We start from the raw sequence: 11,675 nt of genomic DNA on the forward strand, positions 1-11,675 counted from the left end.
TCTAAAGTAAGTCACTGACAGATGCATGGGATATCAACTAAACCTTTTCAAATTTGTTTTTGGTACTTAATTTTAAAATCTTAAAATTTATTAAACTGTGAAATGCGTATGAGATTTATAATTATGTGGCATTTCACAAAGTTATTAGCAGTCGCTTTTGTAAGAAGACACCTTGGCGTGTTGCAACCAATATTAAGTAGGTGCATTAAAATTTTGGTATGAACTACCGTGAAGACTAATCACACCACCATGAAAAAAAGAGAGGCAAATTCCATGATTGGAACACATTTTCAAATACATTGAAACAAATGGGAAGCGTTGGTTCAAGAAAATATCGTAGAGAAATCAGTAAAATTATCCACTTATTTGTCAAATTGCATCATTCTTTGATATTCTACAAAGTCTGTCCTAAGCAATATTACAGTCTATCAATAAAAAATACAAGAATAGCAACGTAAAATGTCATAATAATGCTTATTTTCATGAGTGGCAGTGCGACATTACCAAGGTTTTGAATGGATCACGAAAGGTAACCTTCTTAACCATATGCATCTCATAGGATTCCAATTAAAACTAAAAGACCTTCATGTGCATTCAAAATATATGATATCCAACAGGGGTATCATGTGTTGGATTGGACTTCCACCTAAACCGTGATCCATTTGCACCCATACAAATGACTCGTATCTACGAACGAGGATGGGACCGCAATAATTCAAAAAACGATGGTCCTTCCTTTACAACAATGATAGAACAATAGGTCCACGAGAATGGACAACAACAACTCAAATATACAGCAAGTGATACACCACAATACCGCCTGAAATTTCGAAATAATTCCCATCATAAGTAACCCTCAAGAAAGAGAGGGCTCAGCCAATGTGTGATTGGTGATGAGGGGTTTTACCTTTGATTAACTAGAAAAAAGAAATCTCATACACAATAGACATCACATGGAATTCCAAAACAATCAACACACAATGCCCTCTGCATGCATTGATTAGTTGCTGTCAACAACTGCAAAGCCAAAGAAATAGAGATCAAAAGATTTCAATACCAAAGCTCCTGTTCACAATCAGTAATAATACTTCCAGCATTGGAAAGAATAAGAATTAGTAGTAAGAAGACGACGACGAGAATGAAGATGAGTTAAAGAAAGAAGAGGCACTGGGGATCTTCTCCAGCACTTGCACGATCTCCTTCATGGCTGGCCGCCTATGGGGCACCGCCGAAACGCAGGCGAAGCCTAGCCTGAGGCAGACCAGCATCACCTCTTCGTTCTCCTCCACTTCGGATCGGATCTCGGGATCCACCATCCTCAAGGCCCGGTTCCGTTCCTCGGGTGCTCTCTCCTTCCATATCCCGAGCTCGGTTTCGGTTACGGGTCGACCCGTGATGAGCTCCAGGAAGAGGACTCCGAAGGAGTAGACGTCCCACTTCAGGTTGGGCCTGAGGGTCTTGAGTGCCTCCGGGGCCTGGTAGGGGGTGGAGTAGTTGGTGGACCCGCCGAGCGGGCGGACGGCCGGCGGGATCTCTTGGGGGAGACTGTCCCGCGAGTGGGACGACCGCATGCTCCCGTTGAAGTAAACGGCCGAGCTGCTGCCGTTCCCGTGGAGCAGCCGATCCAGCCCGAAGTCTCCGATCCACGGTTCCATGTTCGGACCCAGGAGCACATTGCTGGGCTTCACGTTCCCGTGCACGCACTTCTTCTCGTGTAGGTAGGCGAGCCCACGGGCTATTCCCCGGCCGATTCTCAACCGAACCGCCCACTTTAGGTTGGACGGAGACGACCCAGGTTTTCCTGGTTCACGGAAAAGGAAATTATTAGTTTGGGTTGGAAAACGATAGATGTTGCTGATGTTGGGGAGGAAGGGGAACCGGAAAAGAAAGCGACATTTAGGATATTGAATCCGAGTCGGGTATGGGGAGGAAGGGGAACCGGGACGTACTCGTGTTGGGGAAGCTGGCGAGGCTCCCGTTGGGCGCGAAGTCGTAGATGAGGAGCTTTTGGTCTGAGCTCCAGTAGAAGGCCCGGGGGCGGGACAGGTTCGGGTGCTTGAGCTTCGACATGAGTTTGACCCGGCTCTCAAAATCCTTCATCCGATACGCCGTGCTCTCTCCGACCCGCCGGACGGCGAGCGCCGTGCCGTCATCCAGCACCGCCTTGTACACGATGCCCGACCCGCTCGCTCCCAGGATGAAGGCAGACGCCTTGAGGAGCCGATCGAGCTCCAGCTCCGGCAACTCGCGGTCCACCGTTACAAGGCGTCCCGGTATCTGCTCCCGCGGCTCGTCCTCCGATTCCGAGACGGAACTCGTGCTCTCCGAGATGCTCTCGTCGCCGCCGATCCCTTTCCCGCCGGCGCGCAGGCACGAACATCTCCCGGCGTCTGACTTCTTCGTCTTCTCCTGGTCGTCAGAGAATTTTGCCACCGCGGCTGCAGTGTCGGCCATCTTCGTCCTCACCTGATAGCGGCAGATGAAGAGCATACACGCGAGGCTAAACGCAGCGAAGCCTCCGATGATAATTCCGGCGATCGTTCCCGACGCAAGGCCGCCTCTCCTCCGGTGTGGCTCTTCTTTCGTCTGCGCCTCCGGGCGAAAGATACCGTCGCCCCTCGGCTGCTGCGGCAGGTTCTCCGGTATCACGGCGATCGCCGGCGTGGACGTCGGGGAGTTCGGCGGGTTGGATGGCATCGCCGGAATGCTGCTGCAGGGGCTTTTGAGCGGGCCGCCGCAGAGGCCCGGGTTTCCAAAGAAGCACTGCTGTTTCTGGTTGAGGAGCGCGCCGATCGCCGGGACCGGCCCGGAGAAGTTGTTGTAGGAGAGGTCGAGCGTCGCGTTCGTCGGGATTGTGCGGCCGATCTCCGGCGGGATAGGGCCGGAGAGCTGGTTGGACGAGAGGTTGAGGTACCGCACGGTCCCGATTTCCGACGGCAGCGAGCCGTTGAGCAGGTTCGACGACAGATCCAGAGCCTGAAGAGGCTGGGAATTCGTCCCGAATCCCGCTGGAATCTCGCTGGAGAAGTAATTGCTGCTCAAGGAGAGGAAGCGCAGAGCGGGAGCGGCGGTGAGCTCGGTGGGAATGGCTCCGGAGAAGGCATTGTCGGAGAGGTTGACGTACTGGAGCTGCCGGAGTGCGCCGAGGTTCGGCGGGATCCCGCCGGAGAGCTTGTTTCCGGAGAGGGATAGGATGCGGAGCTCGGTAGCGTTGAAGAGGGAGGGAGGGAGTGTGCCGTTGAGGAAGTTGAGGGAGAGGTCGAGGCGGCGGAGGTGCTGGAGGCTGCCGAGCTGGTTAGGGATCGAGCCCAGGAGCTGGCTCCCGGTCAGGACCAGGCCGACGACTCTGGGCTCGGGGTCACCCTTGACGACCGCGCAGACCACGCCGATCCACCCGCAGGGGCTCTCGTCGCCGTAGTCCCAGCCATCCAGCACCGCCAGCGGGTCGTCGAGCACGGCGTACCTGAACGCCTGCAGCGCCACCCCGTCGGCGTTGAGGCCCAGCCCAGAACTGACCAGGCTGAGCGCGAGCGCGAGCACAGCGACGACGGAGATCATCTTGGCTCAGGGCGTGGCCGGCTCTCAGGCATGACTCGGTGTAGCTGAGAGACCAAGGGGGGAATATCAAATCGCGCAATGGAGGAGAGTGGTTCACCGAATTCGTCCCCTTTTGGCTTCGTTGGCTCAACTGTTCCAAGAAGATGGAAGGGACAGCGCGCGTGTGGAGTAGGAAGGAAATTTCGGAAAAAAACAAAAGAAAAACGCTAATCACTAATTTAGCCGGGAGCAGCTGATCCCTGAACTAATCCCCTTATGAGCGCGCACATCAGCATTCTATTGTCGTGGGGCTCACAGAATTCTGCCTGTGGATTCGTTGGATGCACATGACATTGAAAAGGGATCTGCTGATTCACCGGTGTCTTGCCAGATGAAGGTGGGGAAATGCTCTAACTTTTCCGCCGTCCACTGATCTCATCTAACCATAAAGGTACTCATGACATCATCATCGGTTACCGTCGATCACAACAATAGCACGACAAAAGATGCTATAGCATTTTCTCACCGTGTTTCGTCATATGATCTGCTCTCCATGAAGCGTTAATGTTGATATCTACTTTATATCGGTGCTCGTTCACCAATATTGCCATATAGTAGTGGTAGTAAGTGAGGTTCGCCCTTCGCTACTCGTCTGATAGCCAAGACCCAACCCAGGGCGCAAGCCAACGCCCAACATAAGCCCTGAGAGGGCAAGAGACTTAGCCTCGGAGTTTTACTCTTGTGGGACGATGACCAGAGGGTTTCTTCCAGTAACAAATCAAAGAAAAAAAAAGTGAGGTTCTCTTTTAGAGGCCCTTCTCGCCATGAAATATATCTGACACCGGATTAGGTGCAATCGCATTGTACACTTTTTAGTGGTATGTTGGCCCAACAGCAGCTTTTACAGCAACTGGGTGATATGAAATAGTGTTCGAACTCGGCTCGTGTGCATCCCTAGACTGTTTCGCCGGCAGTCCAGGTTCAAATCTCATGGGTGTCGCTCTCCTGCGTAAACTGAAGCTTGCCTACTCCCTGTGGTCGAGACCCCAGGGGTAAGCTCTCAAAGTTTTACGCTGACATGGACAGAGACAATAAGTACAGCAGGCTGAGCGCAGCTAGGTCTGTGCGCCTGGAGCTGTTTCTCTAAGTAAAAATATATATTTATTATCGCGTCTTACATTAATTCTAATATGAATGGTTTACTCATTGTTAAACTTCTAACGGTAATAGATTTCGTTGTTTGCTCTCAATCAAAGTCAAGAATTTGCATTAAGAATTGTTCGTTTTAACTTTTGTTTTTTTTTATAATTAATTTTAACATTTAACCACGTGGAACATCCCAAAATTGCATACTAAAAATTGCAACTGAGCCCCTTTGACTGTTTGACTCTCTGCTTGTGCAATGATGGACTTCTATCATGGGTTCGGGTCTGTTTTGGGTACCAGGCTCCAACTGAACCAGATGTCCGGGTGTGAGCATGAAAAAATGCCCACAGGATTGATGTCATTAATTAAGGTTGATTCAAACCTGACTAGAGTAACATAGTTGGGTTTGACCTGGTTGTCCGTGGATTCTTTTATATAATTTTCATGTAAAACAACGGTTTCCCCAAAGGGGAAGCCGCGTAACGGGAGGGGGTGAGGATAAACCTCACCCCCCAAAATCCACGGAGGGTGAGGGTTATCCTCAATAGCCCTCACGCAGCCTCCCTCCATCGCATCGCAATGAGCGGCAGAGGGAGAGACAGAGAGAGAAAGGGAGCGAGAGAGAGAGGAGACGCTTACCGGTTTTCGGCGACGACAACGGCAGCAGCGACGACAAGGTGAGTGCCTTCCTCCCCTTCTCCTTCTTTATCTTCTTCTTCGTTCTTCTTTTTGTCTGAGCAAAGAAGGCCGACAGCCATGGCTGCCGCCGAGTTTCAGAAAAAGAAAAAAAAATTGACAGAGAAAGAGAGAGTGGGGTCGGCCGGCCCTTATGACGGCCGACTCTGACGGCCGGCCCAAGCTTGTGGGTGCAGAGAGAGGGTCGGCAGGGGCCGACCCCCCTGCACCTGAGATCGGAAGGGGCGCAACCCCTTCTGCCCTTTTTAATCGGGGGACCGGTTCGGTCCGGGCACCCGGACCGAACCGGGTTGGTCTGGGTGTGACCCAGACCGAGCCCATCGGTCTGGGTCGCGCCCGGACTGAGTCCTTAAAAAAAAAAAAAAGAGGTCGGGTTGGTCCGGGTCGCACCCAGACCGAACCGGGCTAGGTGAATTGGGTGAACCGGTTCGAATCGAACCGGTTCAGGCCAATCCGGTCAAACCGGTTCAAGCCAAACTGGTTTGGTGAACTCTGGTTCAAGTAGAACCGGTTCAGACCGCCTCGGGTCTGAACCAAGGTCTGAACCGGACTAGTCGAGTCTGGATCTAGGTTTTCAGTCCAGACCCAGTTCGATCTAGACCGGTCCTAACCCAGATTGATTGGGTCCAGATCAGTCTCGGATCTAGACCCAGTCAGGCAGGTCTAGACCCAGTTAGATTATCCTGGATCCAGTCAAGCAGATCCAGATCCAGTCAATTTGTCTTGGATCCAGTCAGACTATTCTGGATCCAGTCAGAATAGATCTGGTTCGGATCTAATCAGGCTGTTCCTGATCCAGACTGGATGCCCCAGATTGATTTGGATCAGTCCATATCAGGAATGGATATGGATTGGATCAAACGAAAGTACTGAAACCCAAAATGTACCAAGATATCTAATTGGATACTTGAGATCCATTTTAGTAAAACGAACATATCTTCGCACTCTAAACTCAGAATCGAGTGAGGTTTAGTGCGTTGGATTTGTATTGAAGAGGGGAATCCATTGGTTCATAAAATTTAGTCAAACTAGTAATGCAAAAATCATGGTTTTCTCGAGTAAATTTGGGAAGGGGTATGTTGGTAATTTTATTATAACATAAGAAGTTTTATGCATTAATATGACTATCTTATGTGACCAGATCACATTGTTAGAGATTCGTGAGGCCTGACTTCGGAGATATCACAGTGTCCGCACTTAAGGTAAGGGAGGTTATATGTAACTTTAGATGTGAATAAACCTTTTTCACGTTGCTTGTTATCGTAGTGCTATAAATGTTATGTGATTAGCATGATAGCTTTGAGTGAGACCATGACATGCATCAATTTCATGCTTGACATTATGAGTTAATTTATATACATGTTTATGGTGATATGTATGTTAGTTTTGATATGTCATGCATGATAGAAAGTGATTGTGTTTGTGATTGCATGTCTAATTGATCATTAATATCATGCATTGTGATTAAGTTTAGATTAGAGTCTCATTTAGTTCATTCATGTGGTATGAATGAATATTTAGAGTTCAGCATGCAGTACCCCTTAAATCCCGGAAGTGGCGACCTGTGGCAAGGGCTACCTAGTTCGCGACCAGATTGAAGCTACCATGGAGAGTGGGCCGTCGGTGATTTAATGATGTAGAGACACTACATCATTGTGTGCTAAGTGAGAGAGGTGTGAGTCCTAACGTCATCATGAGATTAAGAATGAGATTATTGTGATTAGTCATGACACCACTCGTGAGAGAACGAGTGAACTATGAAATTGAGAATATTGTTCAATGTGTGAACTTAGTTATGACTTAGGATTTCACTCACACTGGTTTGGGACTCTGGAGGACCATGGATGGTTGATACCCATTATGGATAGGATGTAGCATGAACCATACCGAGATTGAGAGCTTGACCTCCCGGCTAGCTACCGATGGGGTCCCCGTGTTGGTTCACTGCAGTGCCTGGTGGTCTGGGGGCCACTGGGAGTGTATGGTTCATTGTCTGACCAATATGTAGAATTTGGGTGTTCTACAGGGTTGCTACGCTCATAAATGACTATTACCGGTATAGTCAACCTAGTGATAGTTGAGAGAGTATTTGAGAATGATAATAAGAGTAATTAAAATATACAAACATGTGTGGTGTATCGAGAACTAAAATAAGACTAAGGACTTAAAGCCCACTACAGTTGTAAATTGATTATTTATTTACTTATAATTATTTCTTACTGGGTTGTAGACTCATCCCCATTTTTGTTTAATTACAACTGTAGGTTTCAGGCATTAGATTAATCACTTGTGAGTAGTTTTTCTCGTCTTCAGCAGAACATTGATATATTTTACTTTCCTTGTCATTGAGAATAATGTAATTGTTTTTCTTCTGTTATGAATGATGAATATTGTAAGAAAAAGTTGATTATGAAAATAAAATGAATTTTTTTTTTAGACACGTTTTCTCTGTGTAAGCTTTGCACTCTTCCTTCTGAGAAGTAACACCAACCGAACTCGGACTCCTGAGGTCCCAGATCGAGGTGTTACATACGTCCACAGGCAAAAGAGTAAAAAATCCACTAACAAATATGAGTAAATACATAGCCAAGATAAAGAGTTGTCAAAACCCTAATCTCCAATACATTTGAAACTCTTGTACCCAACTCTAAAAAAGGAGGCGCCTATAAACATAAGAAAGGACATAAAACCTTAGGTGGTAAAAAAAGAAAAAATTACAAAAATTAGATAGGTTAGGCTACCGCGTGATCCTTCCGTACCACCACAAACCCCCAATTGAAAATCCTTATTATACAATCAACAAAATATTTTTAGATCGGGTCATAGATGGGATCAGCCAGTCCAAAATTCAAGACACCCACAACACTTCATAATACTTTATAGTATTATGGATTATATTTACATATGGGATGTGGGAGCAGCTGATGGGGTTTGCATAACAAGCCACTTTTGACGTGAACTGGTGCCAGGTTCCATAATAAGAGTCCAGATCCATTTTCTGACTCATTGAGACTGTGCGCATACAGATTTGGTGAATTGGGTAGATGGCCCATTATCTAGCCTAACTTCAGGGGCAAGATAGGTCATTATTCAATTACGAAATGGAAGACTTGGGTGGCTTCCAGTGCATTGAATGTGATAAATTCTGTCCACACTTTTTAAGGCAAAAAGTTTTCTTGTGGGAGAATGCTTCAAATTGTACATGACATAACATTTATGTGATTGTCAGTAAAATTTTACTACTGAATATGCTATCCATGTACAGTAGAATGACCATATCACAGTTAATTAATGCACACTCATCTGACATCAGGATCAAATCCAAAATTTATTGGGAATAGTCGGGGGTTCGGGGGCAGTGCCCCCGAAAAAAAAAATGAGATAAAATAAAAAATGGTTATTAATAAAAATCTATTTTATATGGACAAATCAAATTATTTTCTGCAGTCAGGGCTGGGCTGGGCTACAAAAATGGATAAAAATCTATTTCATATGGAATCAGGGCTGGGCTTTTAAAAAACAAAATTTTGTACACTTTTCATATGGAATAAAAATCTATTTCATATGGAATCTATTTCATTTTGTGCGCCCCCCCCAGCTCCGCCTCTGCTCCTGACAGTGGCTAAGGCTACCAAACTTGCTTATGATCACTGTTACAGAGGAACCGTCCGTACGAAAGCTCCCGTTTTGTTCACTTCGTGGGAGTGATGATTAAGATTGTGAAGGTGTCTTCTCCCACTCGATTGCGGGTGATGGCAAGGCTGGTGCAAACTTTTAACAGTCGTACATGTGATTCATTGCACTGCTGCTGCACCCGATCACTGATCATAGCCTGTTAGTTGTGGGACTCACAGCGGATGGTGGGTGATCAGGTGCAGCAGAACACCAAAAAGTATACAGTCACATTGCACCTGATCTGCCCTCAATTTCTGTCGGTAGCTTCTCTGTGCTATTTTAACCCTTCCTCTCCTTTTGGTTCTAACTCCCCCCCCCCCACCCACCCACACACACACACCACACACACACCACTCCCTCTCTCTATCTCTCAAATCGGATAGCCGATAAAAAAAAGTTAATAAAAGAAATAATTAGGAATCTAAAATTAATGTGGTTTGATGCGTTATGCCCACGTTCACGAAAGAAAGAGTGTTCTGTTCATATTACTTCAGTCATTTACTTAACAAGTTAGCTCACTGATATATATATAAAAGGGTCATCATTGACATCGATAATACCGTAGATGAGAATAACACCATTATCCTTGATAAGAATAATGTTGTGTACATAATGAGAATAGTTGTGCAAGGAATAGCCAATTGATAAGGAAATGGTTAGGTATAGTCGACAACACTGGAGGAGCCGAATAGGTTGTATTCGGTGGTAGCTACATTTGTGAAGAGTCCTTATCAAGACCCAAAGGGATCATAATGTAATCATGTGACATGATTGCGACAATATTTTCAACACTCCTCCTCAAGTCGGGACTCTATATTAACCAGTCCCAACTTAGCTCCAATGGCTTGAAGTTTATCACTGCTAACAGTTTTAGTGAAGATGTCGGCCAACAGGTCCGCACTCCTGACATGTGGGATAGATATAATCTCTACTTGAATCTTATCTCTCACAAAATGGCAATCGACTTCAATGTGTTTTGTTCATTCATGAAAAATTGGATTTACCCTGATATGGATGGTCGCTTGATTGTCGCATCTTAGTTTCATAAGCTCGATGTTGGTAAATCCCATGTCACGCAGTAGGGCTTTAATCCATATAAGCTCGCAGGAAGCTAAGGCCATTGCCCAGTATTCAGCTTTCGTGTTGGATCTGGCCACGACATTTTGTTTTTTGCTTCTCCACGTAACTAAATTCTCTTCCACAAACATGCAGTACCCGGATGTGGACCTTCTGTCATTCGGATCTCCTGCTCAGTCGGCATCCGAGTATCTTGTAACCTTGGTATAGTTGTATCTATGCATAAGGATTCTTCTGCCTGGTGATGACTTGATGTATCTTAAGATCCTGTGAGTGATGGCCAGGTGGGGGATCCTTGGGTCATGCATGAATTGGTTGATGAGGTTGACGACGTATGTGATATCAGGTCTCGTAACAATGAGGTAGATTAGGCATCCCACGAGTCTTTGAAAGATGTTGATGTCACGTACGGGTTCTTCCTCATCCTTAGTGACCTTATGGTTTTGGTCGATCAATGTGTTAGTGGGCTTAGCTCCGAGCATGCCAACTTCTTTGAGTAGATCCATGGCATATTTCCTTTGGCACAAGAATATTTCTTTATTTGACTTGGCGACTTCTATACCAAGGAAGTAGCTAAGTTTTTCAAGATTTTTTATTTCAAATTTTTGACACAGATGATCATTCACTTCATTAATTAACCAGAGAACGGCTTCTGTTATGATGATATCGTCTACGTAGACGAGAATGATGATGGTGTCTATGGTGCTCTTTTTGCTGAACATGGAGTACTCAAATATGCTTTTTTGAAAACCAAATTGTGTGAGGGCATCACTGAGCCTGACGAACCATGCACGAGATGACTGTTTGAGACTGTACATGGCTTTCTTCAGTTGACAATCTAGGCTCTTATTGCATGTGCTGAGGTGTCCTGGTAGTAACTTCATGTATACCTTTTCTTGAAGTTCTCCGTGTAGGAAAGTGTTCTTGACGTCAAGTTGATATAGAAGTCATCTTTGATTATCGGCAACAAACAATAGAATCCTGATGAAATTCATTTTAACAACTGGGGCAAACATCTCGTGATAGTCAATCCCCTCCACCTGGGTGTACCGTTTGATCGATCCTTCACTACTATACTTGATTTTGTAGGTCCATTGGCAACCCATCAGTCTTTTGCCTAGAGAGAGAAGTATGACTTCTCATGTCTCATTTTCTTTTAAAGCTACAAGTTTCTCATCCATGGCTTCTCTCCATACCTCATGGGTATTGGCTTCACTGAATGTGGATGGCTCGGGGTTGGAGTACACGTTGCATAGGTATGAGAGGTAGATATTTAAGAAGTCGTCGAACAATACGTGCCTCTCGATCGGGTGATCAGTAGATTTGGAGGCTAAGTATATGTAAAAATCTTTCAGTTTGGAGGGACATCTAGTGGTTCTGCCAGATTTCTGTAGTATGACGGCTTGCTTAACATGACTCTTGGCGGGCATCTGCACATCCGAACTGGTCGGGGATTCAATGGTGTCGGTGTTGGGACACACATACAAGGTATTGTCAATGACCTTGGTAAGAAATACATCTTTGACATCTATGGTGGGTAGAAC

General features: G+C 46.1%; 1 protein-coding gene across 1 annotated transcript; it reads right to left on the reverse strand.

Moving 5' to 3' along the window:
- Positions 1 to 1,035: 1,035 nt before the first annotated feature.
- On the reverse strand, positions 1,036 to 3,695 carry LOC149847740 (putative LRR receptor-like serine/threonine-protein kinase At4g37250). Its single transcript, XM_090009382.1, has 2 exons — positions 1,950 to 3,695; positions 1,036 to 1,801 (listed from the first exon to the last, which is right to left on the reverse strand). Exons 1-2 carry the CDS (start codon positions 3,556 to 3,558, stop codon positions 1,113 to 1,115), a joined length of 2,298 nt encoding a protein of 765 aa, XP_089865508.1. The 5' UTR covers positions 3,559 to 3,695; the 3' UTR covers positions 1,036 to 1,112.
- Positions 3,696 to 11,675: the final 7,980 nt, after the last annotated feature.

Source organism: Nuphar pumila, chromosome 1, assembly GCF_984573655.1.
Source record: "Nuphar pumila chromosome 1, dmNupPumi1.hap1.1, whole genome shotgun sequence".
Taxonomy (NCBI): Eukaryota; Viridiplantae; Streptophyta; class Magnoliopsida; order Nymphaeales; family Nymphaeaceae; genus Nuphar; species Nuphar pumila.

What these genes read in the sequence shown, in the direction of transcription:
- LOC149847740 (XM_090009382.1), bottom strand. Translation starts at nt 3,558, where the DNA reads ATGATCTCCGTCGTCGCTGTGCTCGCGCTCGCGCTCAGCCTGGTCAGT. An exon ending in CGCCAGCTTCCCCAACACGA is followed by an intron (nt 1,802 to 1,949) that starts GTACGTCCCGGT and finishes TCCGTGAACCAG; the next exon opens with GAAAACCTGGGTCGTCTCCG.